This window comes from Lepidochelys kempii, chromosome 16, assembly GCF_965140285.1.
Source record: "Lepidochelys kempii isolate rLepKem1 chromosome 16, rLepKem1.hap1, whole genome shotgun sequence".
Lineage (NCBI taxonomy): Eukaryota > Metazoa > Chordata > Testudines > Cheloniidae > Lepidochelys > Lepidochelys kempii.
Window position 1 is genome coordinate 17265830 of NC_136395.1, and position 27068 is coordinate 17292897.

Consider the following 27068-nt stretch of genomic DNA (forward strand, 5'->3'; position numbering starts at 1 on the left):
TACAGCTCCCAGTGACAATGAACTACTGGGGAAGGCTATCAGGGTAAATATTTTTATATCTGGGTAAGGCATTTTGCAGTGATTAGAATACACTCATCCAAAGAAAGCTGATTGTTCATCAAGCAATAAGCAATCAAGACCCTTCATCTTGATGGGAAGTCAAGAAAGAAACAGGAGGGATGCAAACATTCCTAGCTCATAAACATATGGGAAGTTACATTCTTGTAAGCACATACTTCTGGCCCAGGCCCAAATTGTCCCCAAAGTTCAAGGGTGTTCTGGTTCCAGGGTTTTTGGTTTGGCCCATTAGACGGAAGGACAAAGGATGAATTCCCCCATATATGGGAGCACATTTGAATTTGAAATTATGGTTCAAGCCTGTCTCTAATTTTCATAAAGAAAAGGAAAAAGAAGAAGAGAAAGGTAACATATTAACCACACTGCAGTGTGAGCTCTTTCTTAAAATGTAATCACATCCTTACTGTTAATGAAGTGCTTTTCTGAGTCAGCAGTAGACAAAGGGAGGGTTCGGACCATTTGTTTTGCATCAGAGCAGGTAATCTGCTTATGTGAATAATCATTAGAAAACCCCACAAGAATGAGAAAATATGTTTATTTGAGGAAGAGATGATAGTACAGCTAGCTACGGGGAGAGACCCTCACCCAGTAGATGAGTTTTCTTTAAAGAATAAGAATAGAAAAGGAACAATCATATTGACCAGATGTAACAAACTTTAACACAGAACAGAAGTTTCTATAAAAGTCCCATCAGAAGCAGGCAGCAGGAAACACACAAAAAAGTTATCGACTTAACAAGATTTTGTCTTATTCAATGGTTATCAAAACAAAAATTGGGTTAAACAATAGAACAGCAAATAAAACCGCTTTTAATATATATATATATAAAAAATCAAAATTCAAGTACCTTTAGTTATTAAGTTACATTATATACAAATTATTCTTTTTATGGGGAGCATTATGGACATATATTTAACAAAAGGAATTAAACTAAAAAAGATGTTATAATCTGGTTCATAATTACTGTCTCCTAAATATTTTGGCAAGCGTTAAGAAATCATATTGTATAGCCTAGATAAAAAGTGCCTCGATGTGGTTAAAAAAAAAAAAAATCAAGCACCTGGGTTACAGTTGTGGTGAACAAACAGCAGAGCTGCAACCAAGCCAGACTCCTAGAGCTGTCGATCGATTTTTATATACATACAGTGGGGAGAATGGAACCAACAGTAGCAAGGCGACTGAAATACTAATCAGACTGTGGCCCCAGCATTTGTTTCAAGAAATAAAACCTCTGAAACAGGCTCTGTTCATTGTGTGTCATTCTAACAGCCAATATTTCTAGAGGAAGTGAACAGGGCATGTTTGTTGGGAGCAGCGGGAAATTACTCTAATATTAAGAGGGTAATTTTATGTAACTTCTTTTGATTATCAATCTTTATCTCACAGCATTACTCAAAGAAAGACAGTTTTGCTCCTAAGTGGACTAGGAGGTACAATTTCTAAAAATGCAGGAATTGCCAGACTGGATCAGACCAGAGGTCCTACTAGTCTAGTATCCAATAGCTCCAGATACTTCAGAAGAAGGTGCAAGAAACCCTGCAGCAGACAGTTACAGGATAACCTTCCAAAAGAGGAATTTTATTCCTGACCCCCCAATAAGAATCCCTGAAACATGGAGGTTTATAGCCAATATATTCAATTCCTAGTTTGCACATGTAAGTATCTAGCATTAACGGAAGCTGCATGTGTGCACCACAAGGAAAATGGATTACTGTGTATCATTCTTTTAAATTATATTACAGAGGGATGGGAATATTGTCTACAACTATTCCACAGAACTGAGCCAAAACCCTCACTGGAAACGATGAGCCTTTAGTTTCAAGGGCTGAATGAACTGCACCTAACAAATGGTCATTCATTGACAGGGCACGTGGATTCATCTCTTTTAAAGAAAACCTTCTAAAATGCACCTCTTAAAATAATTGAAGAATCAAATCAGCAGAACAAAAGGAGAATAGGCCTATGCAAACCTACTCAGGGATTTTCTGAAGTGATGTGTACACATCTGGAAAAAGCAAACAAGATAAATATTACTGTTCCTTTTGACATAGGGTTTGCTCAACTTTCTTTTGCTGGCTACCATTTTAAACTTAGTAAATAGCCCTTACTCACACAAGCAGTCCCATTGAGTTCAATGGGGCTATTTGTGTAAGGGTCACAGAATTGGGCCTTTTTCAGGTTCCCAGTCTGTTAGCTGTAGGTGTAACAAAATTTACTCATTTGGTGTGAAATCAGCCTAATTTCACTTTGTTTAACTAACATTTAGAGGTATTTGCTACCCATTCGCCTTATGCACAAGAAGAAAAATGCTGCAAAAACTTGTAAGGACTTTAGTTTATGGGTCAGTTGTATTTTTCATTTTAATTCTTCTTCAATGGACAAATGTAAATGCTTCCACTGATACAGTATCAGATCCAAATGAGATAGTACCCCAAGTCTAGTGAGCCTGCTTTGTTTTTTAAACCTACTGAAAGTTCCTTGAAACACTTAAGTTTGATATCTTAACAACCATTTTTAAGGGAGGTTCTTTTTATAGATTTTAACCAAATCAAGGAAATGAATTAGGCCCAGATCTCCAAGGTGTTTAGGCTCCTGACTTCCATTGAAACCACTGGATGTTAGAAGCTTAAATGTCTCTGAGGATATGGGCCTTAAATTGTACTTTTACTGCATATTACAGTTTGTTTATCTGCACATGACTTTGTACTGTTTATTTATTGAAACTGCATGTCTATTTTCTTTACAAAAAACACTCAAAGATCATTAGAAAAAAAAACAAGGAAACTTAAAAAATTTGAGTCAAACAAATGGCCACAGGCAAATGGCCTGTGTAGCACACTGCACATATGATATGCAAGATGATACAGGGTTATTATTACTATTTGCACAATGCCACCAGTGTACTAGATCCTTTGCTAGGTGCCAACTGTGTCCTAGGACCGGGGGATCCCTTCAATAGCCTCATACATTGGGGTGAGCTAAAGACAAAGTGGCAGCCTTTATTAACAAGGTTCTTGCTTTTGCTGGTTTCAGTCAATATAGGTGTTTCACCCTGCCCTTAGACACATAGTTATGCTCTGAGGCATATCCCACCAAGCCTGCTGCTCTGCTCCTGAGCAGCTGACTTCACAAACTGCTCTGCTGATGTCTACGCATGCCAGAGTATTCAAGGGGAGGGGTGAACAATTGTTATTTCAAGGTGGGTTTTTTAAATGTAGTAACCTATCTGTTTCTGTTGGCCCTGTTGGACAACAGGGAATTTTGCAAAAATTAAGCCTGGACTTGCAACGACCACTGTGCATGGAGCAGGCACTGCTTGCAGGTAGTCTCCATACCAGACAGCACAAGGGTAATGATGGAATATCTGATGCTGAGCTTTCTGCCCTTCCCTGTATATGGAATAGGCAGTACTTTCATTCAGTTGTATACCACTTTACAAGGGTAATGAGAAGATCCAGGATGCTGAGTTTTCCGCACAGACTATCTTGGCGAAGAAAGGGATCCAACTGATCCTATCTTTGCCAGTGCAAACAGAAGACCTCTGGATTATGGCAAGATCAAACAATAATCCAGGCTGTCATTTCAAAAGGACATGCATGGTACTACATTGCTTAATACTGAACCAAAGAAAAGTGAATTAATAAAAGTTGTGTGATTTTGTGCAGGAAGCGTCTCTATTTCTATTGCCTGAAGTCCAGCATGACAGTTACATCTCCCTTTTAAAAGGGACAAAAAGACTTGGTGCACAGAGAATGCTTAGACTCTATGAAAGAAGATGACAATTTGCAGGATTAAATGACTGAAAAATCCATGCACTATTTAACAGTGAACTTCAAAATCTTCCTGACTTGAAACAGGATGTCACTCCCGCAGCGATGGAACCAGCGATGGAATAGTGTTTGCTCACTGGACTCGATCAGCAGGGAGATACTTGCAAGGAGCAGCAGACACATACCCTGATTACATGCACATGCTTTTCACTTACACAACACATACCCTCAGTCATGAGGGGTAAATAGCGACAAGGGAAACAGAACAATAAAAGGCATGAATCCAGGCTCTGAAATATTCCATTGATTGTACGTGGAGCAGAGGATGAAATAGCTAACTGTGCCGTGCATCGGTAGTAACAACATATGCCTGAAAGAGAATTTTCTGAACTGCAACGATGGAGAGGGGAATTCGAGTGAATACCACCATTCTCTTGATCTACCAAGGATGGTAGGGTATTTTTGTGGTTACATTTTTGATAGACACGCTTCTCCTTCCCATAAATACTAACAAACTAAATGATGATCCTTGCCTCCATTTACATGGCCCACAGAGAGTAGATTAGGCTCTGAAAAGCTGCCACATTGAAAGACAAACAGCACCCTAATTATTTCATGTATAACATTTCACGTATAACATTTCACAGAGTCAGTTTGCAACAAATAGCATACTCCTGACTATGGCTGAAATGTCACTATGAAGTATCAGCTGGATAGCTAGAGAAGACACACAGTTACTCAGAATGGCCTTATATTCCCCACCTTGAACTGGGTGGTATATTGGCAGGAACTGAGCTCTATCCACGGAAGGCTGGCTCAGCCAGAGAAGGCTGGGTATCCCCCTATTGTAACAGTTTTATCCCACTCAGTATCTTCTTATCGGACCAATCTAAATCACAGTGTATAAAGTCATAGGAGTCTGTTAGTTAAGAGTATGAAATAATGCACTTTGTGGCATTATGTAGTCCTTTAAAAGGCTCCATCTGCATCATAGAACAGTTTCAGGGTGGGATGTCCCTGTGAAAGCAAGCAAAGTAATAAAAAGGATATTAAATGTAAGTCATAGCACCTTTGGCATTTTTGTCCAAATAGACTTCGACATAGGATGTTGGGACATAACCTTCCTCATCTTCATTCCTCCGGATTCGCGTCCACCCGTCACCTTTGTCTTCCTCTATTACATAGAGCATTTCACCTTCTGTTACTGAAATTGTGCCTTCATTCTGACCTGAGATACAGAGTATATAGTAGTTTAGGATTTCCTGTCCACAGGAGAACATACAGACCCGATTGTGGCAAACTCAGCAATGGTACTGAAATATACCCTCCTTTAAGCATGAGCAGCATGAATAAGACAGCAATAATTGGGAGAGAACAGCATGTATTCAAAGAACCAGAAGAATGCGACCCTGACATCAGACCTGTAATAGAAAATTTCAGTACAATCAACAAGTAGACACAAGTGCGCCATGAAATTGGGCCTCCACTGAATATCTTTTAATTAGTATTGAATATTTAGCCTTTGCTGTTATTGTGCTGAGATGCAGCTACTAAAGGCCAGTATGTTTATTTACCACACGCAGGGTAAATTTACTAGCCCTTGTGTCTGGCAATGATAGGAGGGTCTGTTCATCTAGTCTACAGCTGAATATGGTACTTGTAAATTAAATAATCCTTGCATAAAATCTATTCCTTGTACGCTGAACAGCTCATTTAATACCACTCTCCCCAACAAACTATCCAGTAGTCTGCAAAGAGCTTGGGAAATAATTTGGATCAACTTTGCAACCATCAAAATTGCTGGAGTCTTAGCTCCAAATCCCAGGACTCTGCTGGAGCCTGCTCACTCCTAGCATTCTCTGCTCCCCCTGAGCATCCCACCTTGCTGCAGCTTCCAGAGGCTCTTTATAGGGGAATCACCTGATCCCTCTCCAGGCCCTCCAGCTCTGGCAGGACAAGCCACCATGTTACATCCATTTCTGCTCTTCATGACAGGAACTGTCTCTTACTCTATATGTGAACAGTGCATAGCACAACGGGGGCCTCTGGAGGCTACTTGTAATATAAATAAGTAATAGAGAAGAAGTGAAATGGAAGCTGAGGGTTAGTGGTACCTTCAAATGTATAGAGAGCTTTACAGGTTCCTATGGTTGGAAGTGGTTCTTCGTCATCAAACTCGTCATCAAACTCTGTCACTGGCACCTTCATTTCACTCTCCTGACTTTGCTCCTCTGTGTAACTGCCATCTGGGCTGCTCAAGAAAGGAAAATATACGGCAACTATAGCAACCAGCCTCAGGAGCAGTGTGACAAGGAACATGCACCTGCCGGAAATACTCAGCTGCGGAAAGCTGAAGGCCAAGTGAGTGGTTGCAGTTAGGGCCAACTTGTTAATTTAGATATATCGTCAGAATGTGCCTTTGTCAGTCACTGCATTTCCAGCATGATAGGGGAAGTCAGTTCAGTCAACTCCTCCTGCCAAGGCCTCTCAAATGCATCTCTCACCTACCTTTCACAATGGCCAATGTAGTAGTTCTTTATGCTACTGCAAAAGGGCTTGCTGCATGTTCAGAAGGGCTGTTCCAACAGAAATACAAGGGGGTGTATTGCTCAGTATCCTTTGCACACTGGAAGATGGGCCTAGGATTTTGGGCACTCCCAGAGTTTTTGGGCACCTGGATATTTCCCTTTCTAGTTTTCAGGGTTATTTCCATTAGGAGATACCTCTATAGTGGTGTGTAATGTCTGAAAACATTATATGCACTGAACAAGTGACATGCAATAGTTCCAGTGCAGCCAGGATTAGAAGTTTCCTGAGACAGCCAGCTCACACAAGATTTGCAGTCCAATTTTCCATTCCCAAGAGGTTTGGAGGGGTCTTTACTAGGAAAAGATGGGATTCCATCCAGAGTGTTGCAGCTGGTACCCATCCCACACAATGTCTTTGTCTTCTTGCATATAAATCCAGAGGAACCCCACAGAAGGCAGTGGGAGTTCTCTGGATTTGCACTGGCATAACAGTACAGAAAGTGGCCCCAGTCTTCAATCTGCTTTGCAGGGGCGAAATTCACATCTATTCAGAGGGCCAGCATGACACCTACGCATCACTTACATCCCACTTAATGTCCAAAATGAGACATGACTGGTCAACAGGTCTTGTGCTAACTCTGCACAGGAATGAATTTTACCCTGTGTGCACGTTTGCAAGTGACAGAACCAGATGGGGCTTTAGACCTGTTAATATTATTCCTGGAAAACACTCACTCTCTTTGCATTTCCCCAATTTTTGCTGTGGCAAATTAGAATTTTCTGCATCAAAGTAAGGAATTATTTTCTCAGAGTGGCAGCTTGCAGTCTCATCATGGATTAGGCTTGTTGCATGCAAGATTTACACATCTATTGTTGAAGAACGGCAGCATCTTGTAAAGAAGAATTTGCCGCTAATGAAACCAAGGGAGGTGGAACAGTAACTAGCAAGCTAGTCTGGACGCTCTGTACAGATACTGTACCTCTCCCGGTCCTGTGCACAGTTATTGACGGCTGAAGTGTTCTGGGTGTCATACATTCCACTCTGCCGTCTGGTCTGTTCAGTCCGCACAGGTAGCCTGCCTTCAACTTCAGCCAGCCAACCCTGCAAACAGAAAGCAACGGGTTTCATATGCCTCTTTAATGCACCAGATAGCCAAGGGACAGAGTTTGCTCTTACTTTGCCCCTTTGGAGATATACCTATCACTTGAACCACCAAACTACAGGCAAACTGTCAACTACTATAAACACACTTAAATTTAGCTTCAAACTGCTGTCATCTGAGGTGAAGGGGAGTAGATTCTGCATTCTAAATCTGTATTTAAAAATAGTAATGTTGGCAAAAATGTATAGGCTGATTCAAAACACTGCATGAGTCACACCCCTGCTGGCTTAGCAGCAGGAGTTTACTGGAGCTGGGCTGAAGTGCTGCTGGTCTAGGAACAATGAGGTAAACAGAAGGAACCCATGATAATTTCAGAAACATAGAAGCACCAAAAATAAATCCCTTATTGGCCAAATGGAAAAGGACAATAGTTGGAAGGAAAGGAAAAGCTGTCGGCTTTCAAAGGGGCCTTACAAGCAATGGAGAGTAAAGCAAACAGATGTGACAAGCATCCAGAATTAATTGGCTGTGTGCGTTTAAATCCACAACATAATCTATAGCACATGGAATGTAGTCCTTCCCTGTCCTTACTTCTGGTGTAATTACAATAGTTTCTGTTTATAATGGGTTAATTTATTCCAACTATTAGTCATACTCCAGAGTCTTTGTATCTTTAAAATGCTTTCTGTTGACAGCAGAGATTGTTCCTTAAAATGTGCTTCATCTCATGGTTTCTGTCCAGCTCTCAGACATTTAGATAGCTCTGTCCATAGATCCTCTTCACATTTACCATAGCAGCTTCTTTAGACAATAATGTGTTTCACAATTGATTTTTTTAATCCTGTTTTGGATTCCCACGAGATCTGGGTGGGGGTTGGCTGGAGATGAAGCTTTTTGTGCCCATCAGTTTTTACCATCAGCAGATATCAGACTGGTGAAACGCACCTTCGGGTGTGAAAAGAATAAAGTGGAGTTTTTCCGAGCTCTCACCTGGTATCTATGTCTTCGGAGAGGCATTTAAAACCTGATAATGTTGCAAATGCAAGAGTACCAGAGCATTTCAGGGCATTCTCCTGCATTCCCCTGATCTACATAAGCCATTTGCTGTGACAAATTACAGAAAAATCGAGTTGGCTGACAACTGCAGATGAAGGATCCAGGACATATTTATGCTAAAAGGTGGCTGTAAGGCTCCACTTCAACAACATATTTAAATACTGCCTGACTATAAGCACTTACTTAAATCCATCCCTGTTAAGCATGCACTTAAATGTTTTCCTGAATCAGAGCCTATTTATTTAAAGCTACCATCATGACAGTGCATTAGTACTTAAACCCCTTACACACCTCAAATTTCTGGGCCTCTAGTCGCAACTTTTCCATATTTTGTCCCAGTTCAGCTAATTTGTGATCCACACTGGCTGCATCTCCCATCTGCGGGTTCTTGATGTAGACATCTTTCATTTTTGTTAAGGCATCTCTGTGAGAAATAAGGAAAATGCAACACCAGTAAGTCAGGCAGCAGCTGGGTGTGTAAATCCTTCTGGAGAAACCAAAAAGTTCCAGAGCAATCATTCTGTGTTTATGGTTCAAGCACAACGGGCTACAGGTGTAACAAAGTGTGGGGAGAAACTATGCCAGGGCTTTTGTTTTGTTTAGTGCCACCCATTTACTAATTAAAGATCTCTCCTTAATGTATCAAAGTTCTCTGCATGGAAGAGAGTTTATAAACTATCAGGCATTGCAAGACCTGGGAATAGCCTTTAGCAACAATTTGTAAGACTTGAGACATTGCACTGTGTATAAGCGGGATTCTTCCACCCTTAGCCCTGGTCTACCCTAGTGGGGGGGATCGATCTAAGTTACGCAACTTCAGCTACGTGAATAACGTAGCTGAAGTCGACGTACTTAGATCGACTTACCGTGGTGTCTTCACCGTGGTGAGTCGACTGCTACCGCTCCACTGTCGACTCTGCCTGCACCTCTCATGGCGCTGGAGTACAGGAGTCGAAAGGAGAGCACTCGGGGGTCGAGTTATCGCGTCTAAGGTAGATGCGATAAATTGATCCCCGCTGGATCGATCGCTGCCCGCCAATCCCGCGGTTAGTGAAGACATACCCTTTGTCATGTTAAGCCTTACTCCACAAATAGCCCATGGGGTTTTTTCAGTGTAACTAAAGTGGCAGAATTAGCTCTACAAGCAAATCATTTCCAAGAGTGGCACAAGAAAGGTACTGAGCCAGTGTAAACAGGCAGGATTAGATTTAGATGAAAATGAATGGGAATTGGGCATCCAACTAATCCGAGGAAAGGTGACTGTATTCTTGGGTTAGGATATAGGGAGAGTCAAGGTGTGGAATTGTCTTTCATTCACACCCATAGCTCTCCACCCCGCTCTCCCCCGCAAAGAATGGCCTCTGAACTCGCTAGATTGGGGTGGGCAAACTTTTTGTTCTGAGGGCTACATCTGGGTATGGAAATTGTATGGCGGGCCATGAATGCTCGCAAAATTGGGGATTGGGGTGCGGGAGGCGGTGAGGGGTGCAGGCTCCAGGCGGCGCTTACCTCAAGCAGCTCCCGGAAGCAGCAGCATGTCCCCCCTCTGGCTCCTATGCGGAGGGGCAGCCAGGGGGTGCCGCACGCTGCCCCTGCCCCAAGCGCCGTCCCCGTAGCTCCCATTGGCCCGCAACTGCGGCCAATAGGAGCTGTGGGGGTGGCACTTGGGGTAGGGGCACCATGCAAAGTGCAAGGGCAAGCCCCCGACCCTGCTCCTTGGCTGGAGTGGGGAAAGTCCCGGACCCCACTGCCCAGTAGGAGCTCAAGGCCAGATTAGTTTGCCCACCCCGCACTAGATAAATATCTTCCCAGTCTTAGGGACATATGGAAGTGCTTATATCATCTCTCCACATCCTGGGCTGAATGCCATCCTAGAGAATAGGCTAAAGGCTGGGATGTGGGCATTCCAGTACCAGAGTGGAGTGCTAACCAGAAACTCTCGCTCTGCCTACTGCATTGTGTTCACCTTAAGAATATGCAACATAATTTGCTCCTGATAGCAGGAATCCTTGTTCTCCATGATAAAAACCCCCAAATTCTCTGATTAAAAAAAAACCCCATAAAAATCTGCATTTTTCCACAATTAAAATGAAATCTGTAGCCCAACCCTGCCGCCCAGGGCTGGCGGCCCGAGTCCCACTGCCCGGAGCTGAAGCGTCAATTTCCCATATTCCTGCATGCACGCTGATGGCAGTGGGTTTTACTGTATATGTTTTTATTTTTTCCCAAAATGTAAAAACTAAAGATTTTTTGTAAAAAGACATCTTCTGCATTTTTTCACGTTTTTCAGGGGCATTCAGGATTTCTAGGATCCCTGCTGATCAGTTTATTTCACATTGCTCCACTGTTCAGACTAAAACTAAATCCAGATCGTTTGGCTTGGTAACAGTGTACAACAGATGGACCTTAGGTCATGATGTCTAGTTAAGTTATGCCGCATTTTGAGATTGTGTTAAAGGCTACACATTTCATATCAACTCAGGTGCCAAATACCTAGGATCTCAGTGATGGTGCTTTTGAAGCACAATATCAGGAATCTGATCTCACAAAGCCAACATTAACACGCTACACAGCTGTCCTGTGCTCAACTAGAAGGCATGTCCGCAGAGTCAACTTTCATGGCAATGTGTTGCACCTGACCTGAGGCAGGTTGAGGATGAATTTTAAGAGATTTTCTCTGCAGAACAAGAAACATTTTAGGATTCAGAAATTAGTTGATTTTTGAGCCGAGTTCTCATTACTGGTGTGATTCTTCAGCATTGCTCCATGGATTACTTGAATCAAAGTCCCACGATCCAAGTTATAACTCTTTTTATTTGAGAGGTTCCCACAAAATCTTTGACAATGGCAGCCCTGTATCTGCTTTTGCTTTGTGCATGGAGAAACTGGGAAAAGGAGTGGGTGGCAAGGAAGTGGGATTGTTCTGTGACTGGAGCCTTAAGGGGCATTATTTCAAATTTTAACTCATGGTTTTTTTTATTCATTCTGTGTGTCCCTGACTGTTGCTGTACCTTGCTCACCAATCTTATATCTCTGTCTAATGTAGTCCTCACTCTGCACTGATTTCATGTATGATCTTAATATTAGGTGACACTGAAATCAATTGAAGAAAATTAAGGGGAAAGGGAAATCTATTCAAGGAGAAAAACTATAGCTACCGTATTATATAAAGGGAACATGTGAAACAAAAGTAAACAGCTACCTATAGGCCTCCTGTCTTATTTCCCATTTCTGATATGAAATAGGAATTAACATCCCCACATAACTTATACAACTAAGATGTGGACTGATTTTTAACAGGGTTATCAGATCAAAGTTAAACTCTTTTTTTGTGAAAACAAAAACGACACTGGTTAAAAGGCACAATTAAAGGGCCAATCCTAGCCCAAGATGTGAATGAACATAGGAAGCTGCAAATACAAGCGGCCAGAACTGATCAATGTAAATGGAGTCACTTGAAGTGCTTGCTTCTCAAGTAGGATAACAAATGAAGTCTCCTAATAACAAATCTGCAAAAGTGAAGAATCATTAGCTCTTCTGCTTCCAGAAAATGGACACCGGAGAGCACAGAGACTTTTAAAATGGGTACTGATGAACAATCTCACACTTTTGTCAACACAGCCCTGCGGATAACAGGTTGTGTTATTAGGAATCTCCCTAGTGCATGTGATTCCTAAGCCTAAAAAATACAAAAGCTTTTGGCTAAGTCTCAAGTGACTATACTGTACTAGGTTAATATTGGATTTTCCCTCTATTAGAGGACTGTATCTTGCATTACAGGGGAATGTGTTTGATAATCTAGGAAGTGTTTTCCATCTCTGTTATAATCCTAAACTCATGAGCAATAACAAGATGCCAGAAATGGAAAGCTTCCAAGGTTGCCGTACACAGGCTTGATAATATTTACAATAAGCCATCTGCTCAGTGCTGAGGGATCTGTGATTTCAGTAGTCGTGAAAGACAAGGTGGTTGGCTAACTGAAGAGAGATGGATCCTGTATTAAAATACTGTAAATATTGGGGCAGATTCATATTCAGAGGCAAATACAAAGTATCTACGCCTCCTGCCTGGCTCAGAAGTACACGATTGCTCAACTTAAAAAGACTACGCCAGAAAGAAAGAAAAACGGTCTGCGGTGGCACCACCTACCCAAGTCACTGAGATTTTTGTGCTTTTGCCTTAGTATCCTGATACAGCAGTGGTGGAATGCACTGCAAAAGTGGGTGGGATAGATAACGAGCAACCCTTCCTTCTGCTCTTTTTGTTTAATTTAGACCTACAGGGAAGGACAATTAACTTCAGAACTTAGACCACAGGGGAATTTTAGCTCGTCTCCTGGCTGTTTTTAGTCATCTAGTGCCCTTTACATCTTCTATTCCAAGAGCATCATATCAAATAGTGATTCACAGGGCATGACTTACTATCTTGTTCTTATTTGTTGCTTGTGAAAGAAACAGCTTACTAGTGATGTTTCAGACACTACTGTTCTGCTAAATGAAAGCCTTTCTCGAATTCTTTATTGTATCGTTAGGCCTACCTTTGATCCATCTCCTTCTGAATGTCTTTGTTTAGCTCATCAACCTTTTGCTGGAGTTTCTTTCTTCTTTGCTCAGGTGGGAGATTGCTGAAGTCCTCTGGTCCTCCCCCCTACACACAGAGTGGGAGGAAAGAAAAAGGCAAATGAGAGACTAAAAAATTCTGGTCCATCCTTCAAAATTCTACTTTGAAAACACCCCACAGGAAAATCTGTGCAAAATCACCATGGTGTGAAGCATTTGCATGCTTTATTTTTAGATCCCTAAAGCCTTGAATAGTTTGGGATGTGGATACCTGAAAAACATCCCAAAACAACAGTTGAAATCAGCTGGGGAACTCTGGTGCCATTGACTAGGGTCAACCTTTCTAGAGCCAGCAGCGGGACACTAAGCACAGAGGTCTTTCTCTCATGAAACTTGCTCCCTTCCTCCTGCTGTTTGCCATGGTCAGAGTTTCACACCCGTTAGGACTTCACGCAAGATGCACTTATTCAGCCGAGCCCGTTTCTGACTACAGACAGTCACTGCTGAGCTATTTTTAGCTTGGCAGTTGAGTGTCGCTATTGATCTCATGCACGGTGGTTTATTTGGCTGCCCCAAGAGGGTAGCTTTTACAGGCCTGTTTAATTTATAGCTCTCTAGTGCCCAGATGCAGTGGGCACTCAGGACATTTTTAAGTGGACAAATAAAAATGAACCTGGAATTTTCCCTAATTAAGATGCAACATAAACATATGTAATTTGCATGAACTTCTTCCATTACTTGTATGTTATTTACATACTAATAGTTTATTGCTTTTATAAGAAAAAAAGATGACTGCACCAATTCTATTAGCTATGTGGAGGTTCACACGGGGCAAAATCTACCCTTCCCAGAGTAACCGTACAAGGCCTTGTCATCACTTAGATCCCTCATGTGCAGCATGGCCCTGGTGCCAGATACGTGCATGGGGGTGAATTTCACCATCACCGAAAAGCCCTGCTCACCACATGGAATTAGGGGAAATTATCTGAAAAACAGCTAACAAGAGGGTCATACCTGAACCACAGATGGCACAGCCATAGAAAACAGACAGCAGAAGACTGCCAGCCAAGAAACAGGGAAGCCCAATGCTAGAAGTTGTGAATCTGTTTCCATCCTGATTTAACACCACACTGGATTTTATCTAGCAGAGTTCTATTCTCTCTGGAGGCCCAATCTTTCCTGCCTTCCCCTGCTGTGCTGCAGATGTCATCTTCACTGGGAAGCACTTGCAAGCTTTTACTCTCATGCTGTGGTTCCGTTTCACCTGCACAACTGTAAACTGCAAACCCACAGCCAGGATATGGCTTCCTCTGGCAACATGGAGATTGTGGGTGCTAGTGCCGTAGAAGTAACCTTGATAAAATGGGTAAACCATTTCCCACTCCCTTAGAAGTGCTCTCTGATGTTAAGACTCTCTTGCACTCACTCACACTATAGAAATTTTACCTTTGGGGCTATGCATACAATTTATAACCATACTGTATTCTTTCCAGTGGTTCACGATGGATGCACCATATGTTGAATCCCTGAACCATCCAGCAGGTCTGGTTCTCCTCTCGCTTACACTGGTTTAAATCAGGAGTAATTCCGTTAGAGTCACGGAGTTATACTATCAAAAAAACCAGAACAAGAGGGAGGAGAATCAGGCCTCCCATTTCTCATCTGTTTCTGATTTTGTTTGAAACAAAATAGCCCGTCTGCCTTCAGACTGCTGCTCCCCTTCCTGGCAGCACAGGATTTATAGAGTAGATAAAACATATGCAGTGAGTTTCCGAGCCTTTATGATTTTTTTTATGGCAGTCCCTGCTTTCTCTGGCAGGGAGATGAGTGGAGGGGCTATGGTGAATGAGGCTGAGGACATCTCAATATTAATAAACTAGCTTTACCCTAATCTAAATTACTAACCTGAATTTATACAGAGGATTTCACAAATGTAATGCCAACAATTCCTTCATACAAAGGGATATTAGGGTTGGGGGGAGGGAAAGCCGACCATGCAAATGCAAATCCAGACAAAGTTCAGCTGGCCAAGCAGCTTACTGATGGCTTGTGATCGAAGTTGCTAGGTGGATTGTGTTAAAATGCCAAATGCTTTCCTCAGAAGAGTGTGATTCAGCAAATACTTTGCCTCAAAAGCAGCACACGGACCTTTTCAGCTGCGCACTGGCTGGGTTCTCCGAGACAGCCTGCTTTTTCCGAGTTGTAACGAGTGCTGTGTTCTAGACAGAGCCTGGGTGTGCAGGAAGGGAGCGGAGGGCAGTTATAATGGGTCACCTTGCGCTCCCCCCGGCCCTAGTAGGACTGAACACTGAACAGGTCATTAAGGAAAACTGGCACAACAGCACTCTCACTTAAAGGGACAATGATCTCCCATATCCCTGGGCTTGGTCTCTTTAGTGGAATTTAAGTCCACTTCAAAAAATATTCCCATTTTATGAAAGGATTAGAAGGCAAAATGAATGTGAATGCAAGAAATAACAATGGTTTTACCAGTTAGCTAAAATATGGTACATTCCAAAATCTCATGCCACACCCTGTAATCGTGGACAGATTTGATTTATTACCTCCACCACATCATTAGACTCTACATGCTACAGGAGAGGTCTGTTTTCATTTACTCTTGTTCATGCAAATGTCATTTTCTTTAAAATATTCCCCATCCCCGGTACAGGCATTACAAGAGGTCCATGTATTTTGCCAATGGAATAAAATCATTAAAGATGTACATATCTTCGTACATATCAAGCTGAAGAGTCTGGGGTTGTTTGGAGGACAGGAGGGATATGTAGCTACATGAAAGGCTACAAAAACACACTACTTAGAGGATACGCACATGCAACAGACTCCCCCCAATGATACCTTAACTGGAAGTCACAAAAGCACTTAACTGAAAAGGGAAAAGCCCTTTTAACATGGGGGTTTAATTCTGAAACCTTCCTCATCCAGAAACTGAGGCCCACACTTGCAGGATCCAAGCACAGCAGGATTAGCAATACGGTGGGCACTAGTAGACAATATTTCAGACCAATGCATTAATGCGGCATAGAACTGCATCCCTGAGACTCAAAAAGAACCCTCACTGAATTCACTGAGTAACTTTTCATCAAAAAGGAGGCTCCAACTTCTGACCCAAAAGGGTCAAGTCAAGAACCTTTTGCGCAGGTTGGCTATACTTTACAGTACACGCTGCTGCATAGAAAGGTCTGGCTTACACACACAATGCATCAGCTGCTTACTAGTAATATGACTAGCAAATAGAATGAGTGGAGGGACTCTGTATAAACATCAATGGCTGCTAGCTCTGTGGCTTGGTGGAGAAACAAGGTGGGTGAGGTAATCTGTTTTCTTGGACCAACTTCTGTTGGTGAGAGAGACAAGCTTTTGAGCTACAAAGAGCTAAGGGCAGCTGGGTTTGTCAGTAACTGAGAGATCTCTGGATCTCTGCCATTTTTCCTTGGGACTGTCATGGGGCTGAAGTATTTAGGTTTTGACTGTGTCTGGAAAGATAATGTCTACATTAAGTGATGCTTTGCACTGCATCAGTGGAACAGAAGTGCTTGAAATCCCCATGAAGATGCATAAACCCTGCTGCAGGCATTCCAATGGAGGTGAGAAGCCTTAATGGCACAGGTATTCTTAGAGGAAGCCACCAGTAAGTCTCTCACCTTGTGACAGAAGTCACCCGTTTTGGGGAGACTTGGCGCAGAATGGTGAACACCAGAATAATGGGATGAAAGAAACCTAAAGACCCTGACTGACCAGAAGAAGGAAACCTCCCAAACTAACATCACTAATGAGCTACTGCAGATCCTTTGAGGCTTCCTAAAACTTAAATCAGTCCTTTGTACCCTCCTACATGTTGGCCTGAAATGATTCAGCAAACTATTTAAATTGAATTCTTCTGGCTGGGATCAGGTGTGGCAAGAAAGCCAAGAGAAGTAATCTAAAACATACCAAGGTTCGGATAACTCTGCCTTACCAGTATGCTGTCTTGGATGTAAAATACAACATCACATCATTTCTTTTCACACATGCTCTTACCCCTTCCCTTTTCAATTTTGCGATGCATTCTCTTACCGTATTTCAAGATATCATTCCGGTTGTATCCAAGACTAGATTTAGGATTCATATATACATGCTCATTTGCAAATTTAAATCAATCTGAGTTAACCTTCTTGGTTAAGGTTTATTTCACTTTAATTAATTTCATTGTTAGTTTTTCTGGAGGACTATATAGGGCTGTAAAATGCAGGTAACAATGATTCAGACTTCCAGTGATTATTAGTACCTGAACATGGAAAACACAATTGATGACCATGTTGCAGTCAGATAAAAGGCTTTTACTTTTCTCTGTATAAAGGGCCACAGCACAGCCACAGTAGAGACACTTATAACATTAATTCTTCCATGTATATTTCAGATACAGCAATAGAACTGATTGGTGTAATTTTTGCTACACTTTTATAGCCCTAGATCAGCGGTTCTCAAACTGTGGGTTGGGACCCCATTTTAATCGGGTTGCCAGGACTAGCTTAGACTTGCCGGGGCCGAAGCCCAAGACCCACCGCCTGGGGCCGAAGCTGTTGCCCAAGGGCTTCAGCCGTGGGCATCGGGGCTCAGGTTACAGGCCCCCTGCCATGAGCTGAAGCCCTGGGCTTTGGCTTTGCCTCCCCCCTTGCTCCCTGCCCAGGGTGGTGGGTCTCTAGCCTTGGGCTCCCCACCCCACCCAGGGAGGTGGGACTTGGGCGGGCTCAGGCTTTGGTTCCCCCTCCTGAGGTAATGTAGTAATTTTTGTTGTCAGATGGGGGTCATGGAGTAATGAAGTTTGAGAACCCCTGCCCTAGATTACAAAAAAATAAGGATAAACTACATTATAAATTAGAGTTAATTCTTTAGCAGCTTATTAGAAAGATTGAATTCTGATCACCTCTATTAGATTCCAGACCTGCGTATTCAAAGTTATCTGATAAATGTCAAACAAAGCAAACACAAAGAAGAAACAAATTTAAAATTAATTTCAGTCATGTTGTAGGTGTCATAGTGCACACAAAGAAAAACACACACAGAAAACTGTGGTTAAAACACAGGACAAACATGCTGTAATTGTGCTTACCAGCTTGAGAGAAAGCTTCATGTAAAAATTGTAGGAGTACAGGAAAAAAGAGAAAAAAAACAAGCGCATCAGTAGAAGAGGAATTTCTTCAGTCCTACTGTTATAATAAAACGACACACGTATTCTCCTCACTGTTGGGATGTGAAAATGGGTAACAGATCTGTGCAAAAGTTCACAAGATGGGCCACACACTACCATTCAGCTGCCATTTCATCAGTGGAAGTGGAAAAGGAAAACATGTTACACCTTTGCATATTTGCTTTGGCAGTGCAGGTGAAAACGTGACTCAGGCTGACTGACGTCAACGCTAAGATAGCAATAGCATATCCCCTTTAAGTTGCACCTTGCACTCAGCAAAACTGGTGCTTTACAATACTTACATAATTAGGTGGGTTATCACACTCAACGCTGAAGAGGTGCTGAAACACACGTCACCGGTGCCAGCCATGCTATACAATTCTTTAGGGCAGGAGTGGGAAATAATAAGGAATTGAAATTCTGCCAGGACATCGGGACTAACCCTTGGACCTCTCCTGTAAAACATGCCATGGGATCTCTAATGATTCCAAGTGGTCAGGGCCTAGATTGCATGTCTCCACCCAAAAGACAGTATTCCCTTACTACCATGCTGGAGCATTAATTAAGAGGGAAGTGTCCTCTGTGTAATAACCAACACCACATCTTGCAGCACCTTGTAGGTCTCCCATCCAACTACTAATCAAGCTTGTTTAGATTATAAGGTCTGAAAAGATCACAGCAAAGAAAAAAAAATCTCTATCCTTCTTTTTACCCAATTATTTCCATTTAGGATTTTCACTTTTATCTCCATGCCCACGCTATTGACCAATATACAAGTCCCTTATATACAATCTCTTTCCTCAAAGGCTGCTATATTTCTTTATGTACAGCCAATACGTTATCATTCAATTAGCCTGGATACTAAGAGCCTGAGTGTTGTGCATTAAAGGCCATATGCGTGTTTTGTCCCTGTCCTACAAAACTTACAAATACAGCTATCTTAAATGGTGTTGCAGTACCTCATTACAGTGCCTTCTTACCCGTGTTGCAAAGCCACTGTCACAGCTGCAACACAGGGTGCCTTCCAGGAGCTGCACCGAATACCAAGTAGTATTTCAGCACCATTCCATACTGGACTTAGGGGCATGATTTAACTGCAGTTTAATACAAGAAACTGGGTTTTAAAGGTTATTGCTTGGAAGGGAGGGGAAACAAAGTTGGATTCTTCCAAGAGCTCATCCCACCTCATTCTCCGATAACTTGCATTCTGACTGTGTTGCAAGCCTCTCAAGTGTAATGGCTGGGATTCACAAACTATGTAGCAAACCCCTAGAAGGTATAAATGCATTGAAATATACTCTGTGCTGAAGCAAAGAAACTCAGATGGAACGTGGAGGGCAGGCACTCCGCTCGCACCATGAGCTAAGCCATCATTTAAGACCTGAGTGCACTTCTGCATTCAAAAGTTGCATGCAATTGAAAACTGGGAAGTCCATCGGTTATTGTGTTCTGATCTTTAATAAGCTAACAGATATGCCAGTTTTAGGCAAGCACAGTTCTCTAAGACTGGACCTAAAATAATGGCAGGGCAGTGGAAGCACAAGTTAAGCACATCTTTCTTTTGTCATTGCATTTTAACCTTTAGGAAACTCTAAAGGTTATTTACAGTCACTTGGCAGAGTCTAATTTTATATTAAAATAAAAATAAGCCAAGCATTCAAACAAAAATGTGGTCTTAAAACAAATAATGATATATTGCCCCTGAATTGATCCATCCTGAATTGCATTTTTGTGATAATGAAACAGGTCAAATAGGTTCCCCTGCAGTTAAGTTAGCCAGTAAATAAAAACATGGCCCTGACCCCAGAGCCTAGAGAAGTCTAACTCAAGAAATGAAGAGGCCTTTGAAATAACCAAACAAAAGTAAATTTATTTTTGAAAGAAGAGGAATAATTATACAAATGAAAGGAGGAACTGACTAAATATCTTGCTGAAGAAATTCAAATCTAGGCAGCCCTTATTTTCATAATTGCTTTAGCATTCCTGTGAACTTTAGCATAGACATGATCAGCACAAGTTGAGATCCTTCTACACAAATACACGCAACAGTTATGAAGCAGAAAAAATATTTACCTACAAAGCACTCTATAATGCACAAATGTTTGCTACATGCGCTACATTGTAAACACTAATCATTCTAAAGACTAAACTATGGCCAAAGAGTCATTAGCATTAAAACTATTCTTTTACTGTAAATTCAGCAAATGTTAAGGAATAATAGACATTGCATGTCTAATTCATATGTTGTTGTTTGTTAAGTATTATGAAAACCAGAAATTTGATAACACCCCCAAAAATGTACAACAGGCATTGTTATGCACAGCATGAATAACAAAGCAGTAGAGATTCTAATAGGTTGTAAATCAAATGAAAACAATGAAATGCTGAATTTAAAAGCAGATTCCAAGTTTTCTGGTTTTGAAGAACATCGACATTATGTGGCAGCAACTCAATTGCTGTACATCTGAGAAGACTGAAAACAAATGTGTATTAAATGTAGTTACTAAATGACTGCTTTTTTGTTTGGCCAATTCTGTTGGGTTTTCACAGTTAAGAGATTTGCTCACTTCATGTGAGAATAGGGACTTTTCTTCAAATGATTAGAGAGTGACATTTCTAGAAAATGTAATGAGCAAATCCCATGCAACTGTTCCTTTAAGACAGGTCTAACTTAGTATTGCAGGGAACAATGAAGAGCCTAAGAGCCACAAGCTTCAATAACACATGAGAGAGCACGAAAGCCAACAAGTCCATGTGTTATTGGACAATCACGGACACTAACCTCACTTACAAAAGACAGGGGATTGAAATAAATCACCGGACATCGGGTTTATCAAAGGCTAAAATGTTTTATCTCCTCTACAGTCTGGCTTCGTGAAGCTTGTTTAGAAGTCACAGCTCTCGATCCCATGAACCACAAATGTTACGCGAGGTTCAGGGAAGCCGTAGTGGTGGTAGCAGTGCAAGTTAAAGCTCTGTTGAAAAGGTTCAGTATATACCACAGCATGAATGCACTGCCATTCTGCACGGACAGGCTTATATTTACAAAGAGCCACAAAAATATTCTTAACAAATAGAGTGGAACCCTCTTAGAATACCTTTACACAGAAAAATCTCACTGTATAGCAGAGGGCAGCCTACAAGTCTAACCAGTCTTGCAATTAGCACACTGCAATGAGTTGAAATAGTCTGGGATTATGCTTTCCTGTAGAGGTTTGTGACAGCTAAACTCACTTTAAGCAGGTTCCATTGTGGTCTGAATTTCCCATGTTTAACCATGTTAGTTGTGCCAATTCCAGCTTTTCCAGTACTGACAGCTGCAACCTCTTTCACAGGATCAGTTGTTTCTATCAGTAAGTCATGGCTCTCCTCACAATGAATTTGTAGTTTCCTTATGCCTTCTGCGAACCTCATTTCCACTGAAGCACCCTTTTGCAGTGTTGTAAGTGGGGTTAGTGACTGTGCAGCAACTGTATGGGTTGATCACACCATACACAAACTTACAACATAGTCCCTAGCCTCAACGGCACACGTGGGTTTCCCTAAAGTCCTCTTCATGAGTTCTTTGTGAAAATACAAAGAGTGAGTCTGCCGGTGAGTCAGCAAGAGAAAACACACACTTGTTAAAGAGGAGACTAACAAGGACACCTCAACATTTACTGTTTCTACAGCAAAAAAGACAGCCCTGGGCTTAATTAGCATTTAAGTGTGATGGTGGGAACCTGCAAGATGCCAAATAACTTCTGAGGGATTTTTTCTCTTTTGGTAAATTAACTAAGCATCATATTTTTAAAAACTAGATTAAACATGCCAAATTAGAAACTATTTCTTTGTTCAGGCCAGACTAAATTAAGGCTTTTAAAAAAACTGGTCTTGGCAGAGGGTATGTACTAAAATAATGAACATTCCCAAGGGCAAGAGATGCAGTTACTTTTCTTGTATGCTGACTCTACATATCACCCAAAACGAAGAAACATTTAGTACAGGCGGACTGATAGTTAAGGTGTCACATTAATGAACAGGATATCACAGAGGCGAGACAAAATGATCAAGGAAACGTATTAACTGGTGCAATGGAAAGAAAAGTTGTAATAAAGTCAACAACTTCCACTAGAAAAGAAACCACAAAATCCCCCTCTTGTTTGTACTGGGATGGCCTGGAGAACAGAATGTGGTTGAGCCCAGTAATATATGTAAAATCTGGATTTTTCTGTTTGTTTAAAAGAATTGCTTTTTAAATGAAAAAACTTGTGTTACTGCCACTCAGCAATTGTAAAATAAAACAACATAAAATTAATATCAAGTAACAAAGAACTGGATTTTTTATGCCCTTAAAAATGGAATTTGAAAATGTAGAGCAAGCATAAATGAAACTATGACTTATATAAGTGGTTCCTTATTTTCTGCATATGCTTTTTTTGCCCCTCTAACTTCCCTGAAGGGACACAGTCAACTTAAAGACCATAGTTCTGCCTGATTTAAAAAAAAACAATATTATTTTTACATATAACATCTAAAATGACTATAATTAAAAGAAAATAGAGAAACACAATCTTTCTCCATTTCTAGTTTGATTACAGCACCTAGTATAGATCAGTTTCACTGTTTCTCCTGTACTATCTGTCAATTTCTTCTATTTGTGTGGGTCTTTCAGAGAAAAAAGGAAGAGAGAAAAATGTTATGGAAAATATTATTCAAAAACCACAGAAATTTGCAGGATGCAGGCACCTGCAACAACTTTTAACTAAATTTTTAAAGACTGACTAGGATTTCAAGTTGCCAGTGACCCTTCATATTGATGCTGACTGAAACCCTTTGAACTAAGCTAATGTCTGCTCTTGATTATTGGATGGACTTCTGCCTCTTCCCAAGGAGAAGGATTCAAGAACTCATCAGTTTGGAGACCTAACTCAAAACAGGTTGAATGTAGGATTGGTATCTCACATAGTTTCTTTGAATATTTGTTAACAGTTTTGTGCTATTTCTTTTTTAAGTTCAGGAATTATTTCTTCACATCCCCGAGCTGCGTAACAACACCCTGTGCTAAATAAAAATTACACGTGGAAGTCACTAGAATTTACTAAACAGCCAAATCCATTCTGAATGCCTGGAATTTATGTAGTAATGGTGTGGTTTTCATTTATTTTTGCATAGCAAAGTGCCAATTACTATAGGAATTTCACACCATGTGCAATTTTGCATTTGTTGACCTAAGTTGTTTAGATCCAGATTCTACCAAACTTGCTCAAATTGAATAGTCTCTTACTAAGCAATTACTCCCACTGAAATTAAGGGGAGTATTTATATAGTATGGGTCAGATCCAACTCCCAGTGAAGTCAGTGGTGATCTTTCCACTGATTTTAATGGGAGTTGGATTGGGCCCTAAGGGACCAATATGAGTCAATATGAGTAAAGCTGGCAGAGTACTTGAATACTGTGTGCAGATGTGGTCGCCCCATCTCAAAAAAAATATATTGGAATTGGAAAAGATTCAGAAAAGAGCAACAAAAATTATTAGCGTTATGGAACGGCTGCCATATGAGGAGAGATTAATAAGACTGGGACTTTTCAGCTTGGAAAAGAGACTACTAAGGGGGGATATGATACAGGTCTATAAAATCATGACTGGTATGGAGAAAGTAAATAAGGAAGCGTTATTTACTCCTTCTCATAACACAAGAACTAGGGGTCACCAAATGAAATTAATAGGCAGCAAGTTTAAAACAAACAAAAGGAAGTATTTCTTCACACAATACATAGTCAACCTGTGGAACTCCTTGCCAGAGGATGTTGTGAAGGCCAAAACTATAACAGGGTTCAAAAAAGAACTAAATAAGCTCATTGAGGATAGGTCCATCAATGGCTGTTAGCTGGGATGGTGTCCCTAGCCTCTGCTTGCCAGAAGCTGGGAATGGGCGACCGGGAATGGATCGCTTGATGATTACCTGTTCTGTTCATTCCCTCCGGGGCACCTGGCATTGGCCACTGTTGGAAGACAGGATACTGGGCTAGATGGACTTTTGGTCTGACCCAGCAGGGCCGTTCTTATGTTCTTAGAGTCTGTCCCTTATTGATTAGATTAACTAAAGAATCTACAGTAATATTTAGGCATCTATGGAGGCTATTTCTATTGCAAGATATTTTGCTAGGATGGGCATACTGTCTGAGCAAACAGAGGGAGTATATAAACAGCAGCAAGCTCTAATGAAACATTTTGGTCAGTTAAACACTTTTGCTTTGCCAAACATCCCCTAAATTGCACTGTCCTATAGGGTTCCTGTATTTCTTTTCCACCTGTATTTTCTTTTCTCATCGGTGCAGCAGTAAAAGCTTTCTTCAATATAGGCAGCTTCTCCCAATCTCCTCCTGCCAAATTCCTTCAGTAACACCGCTGTCCAATATGTGTAATATCAGAGGTCATCCTCATGTGCCAAATTCAAGTCCTGTTTGATTTGGCAGGAGTAGGGGGAGGCCAGGACAGGCATACCTTATAATATCAATACTGTAAAACCAGCGTTAATCCAGATGCTTACTCTGACATAGCTCTGGCCCCATGCAGATGTTTTTGCCGGGGCTACAATCAACCTGCACTAAACATGAGGGGTTGGGTTAGACCATATCTGCACTAACACATGCCAGCCATATTCCTTTTATATAGATACGATAGGTTTTTCAGGCCAGAAGGGACCATTATGATTGTCTAGCCTTGACCTCCTGCATAACAGTGAGCCATAGAATTTCACCTAGTAACTCTGGCCACCAAAGATCAATGGAACGTGAAGTTTATGAGTTTTGTAGACAACCAGAGCAGGCTTCCACAACTTAGTTGCCTCTGTTGCTCTGTACTTGTATATGGAGGAAGTGGCCTCAATTTGCCCCACGGAACAAGGTGTAATGTTCTAAACGTTGGCTTGTGGTATTGGTGAATCAGACAGGGAAAAGTATCTGTTTACACACAAACATCTTGGTAGCTAACGACAAAAGGAAGTGAAATACAGAAAAGCACATCCAAAGGTTTAACGGGGCTTTAACAAGATATTTTCGTTTTTTAAAAAAATGAATGTGTCAGTGGGTAATTAGAGTGATTCTAAAGAAAGCTAGGTGAGCTTTTTACCTTTATAATTTCAGTTTTCACTCTACTCAGTTAAAAACTATACAGTATACACCATACGCGTGTGAATTTGGCCGAGGGGGCATTAAAGCTTGAATAGAGGCTCTCTTAGTACTGTCATATGATTAGTGTACAATGAGATTTCATGAACAAAAATGTTTAAAGTGATTAGTCATAATTGCTTAGATAGCCAAATATTTACTAAATAAGAATATGTACATTGGAAATATACATTTCTGAAGCACCTCAGGGCTTTTGTGTGGTGCAAAATAAAAAAGACATTTTTACAAGCTAGAAATACCCAACACTGTTTTGGGAACACTGTTCATTGAACCAACACTGATGCCTTCCACAAGGCCAGACAGTTATACCCTTGCTCACTCTATGAGTAGTCCCATTTAAATCACTTGAGCTAATCCCGGAGGAAGGTGCTACTCAACATGAGCAAGCCTATCAGAATCCAGCTGTCTCAGAGACACACCTACAAGGAGAGTCTCCAATGTAGAACTGAAAGAATGGGCTTCCCCCTCAGAAGTCATTAGGAAATATTCTTGTGAGGGAAGTTCTGTAATTTTGCACTTATTTTATGACAAACTTTGAAACTTTCAATTTTCCAGTGGCTTTTTGATGAGGAAACTAATTTTTTAGTACTACTTTGAACTGTAAACTTGTCAAGATGGCAGTTCCCAGACAGAGCGTAATGTTGTTTTTTTATATGCTACTTAAGAGAATTTTTTTTAAAATGATTTACTCTTTGTAACCAGATCCAGTGATTAGGATGCGGATTGCACTGAAGTTCTCCAAACACTTCAACATCATATAATTACAAAGTTCTCTATACAGATCATTCCCAGTTTTACTGAACTACATCTTCTGGATCAAACTATCAATGGGATTCCCTGTGGAGAGCAGAATTTGGCCCTTTATATCCAGTTTTCTCCTTATTGTGACAGCTCGCTTTAAAAAAACTGAAAACTAACAGTTATAGCTGCTTTCCATACTGTTCCATTAGGCTTAGAAAGGAACATAATCCTTACGAAATTACCGAATAACCAAGGGCTATACTGTGCCATCCACTTCTTAGCATGCTTAAAAACTGATGGCACAACATGGTACAATAACAGACATGTCTTAATTTTCAAAGGAAGAAACATTCTGCCTTAAATGTGAAGTTTTAAAAATTTACAGAAGCTGTGTATACAAAGACTTATAATGAGAATCATTTTTAGCTCAGTATAAATATCCCAAACATTAATTTACAAATACAGACTCAGGCTCCTGCAAGCAGTTCACTGAAATCATGTGAATAAAGATTACAGAAAATGCAACATCTGACACATTCTGTCAGAGCTATTTAAAAGAGATCTTATTTGTGTCCTGTAGCCCCCTGAGTGTAGAAGTATAAAGTTCTTACATACTGCATGGAGTTCTAAATTGTGCACATCGTTTCTCAGTCATGGGGAGCGAAAGTCAGCCCAGAATCCAACAGATTCTGCAGGCTCAATGGGAAACGTCTAGAAGACATACCTAGAAATGCTGTGATACAATTCTTCATGCTTCTGTATCTGGGGGTGTCAGCATGGTCCAACAGAGTGGGAGTCAGGAGAACTGTGTTCTTTCCCAGCTCTTCCACAGGCTGTGAGATCTTGGACAAACTCTCACTTAACTTCT

General features: G+C 41.1%; 2 protein-coding genes across 14 annotated transcripts in view; one reads left to right on the forward strand and one right to left on the reverse strand.

Moving 5' to 3' along the window:
* The window catches only part of USP20 (ubiquitin specific peptidase 20), a 110722-nt gene that overhangs the window by 48498 nt on the left and 35156 nt on the right, over positions 1-27068 (forward strand). The gene's annotated exons all lie outside the window — the stretch shown is intronic.
* FNBP1 (formin binding protein 1) overlaps positions 598-27068 on the reverse strand; it is a 95809-nt gene continuing 69338 nt past the window's right edge. For 4 of the 13 annotated variants that reach the window (XM_078849106.1, XM_078849104.1, XM_073313787.2 and 1 more), the window contains 6 exons: positions 18208-18222; positions 13073-13182; positions 8827-8959; positions 7357-7478; positions 5963-6099; positions 598-5076 (listed from right to left, as the gene is read on the reverse strand). In XM_078849106.1, coding sequence (XP_078705232.1) covers positions 4898-5076; positions 5963-6099; positions 7357-7478; positions 8827-8959; positions 13073-13182; positions 18208-18222 — 696 coding nt within the window. In that variant the 3' untranslated portion in view covers positions 598-4897. Of the gene's footprint in view, positions 5077-5962; positions 6103-7356; positions 7479-8826; positions 8960-13072; positions 13183-18207; positions 18223-21789; positions 21874-27068 lie in introns of all 13 variants that reach the window. The other 9 variants (XM_078849108.1, XM_078849105.1, XM_078849103.1 and 6 more) reach the window with 4 other exon arrangements.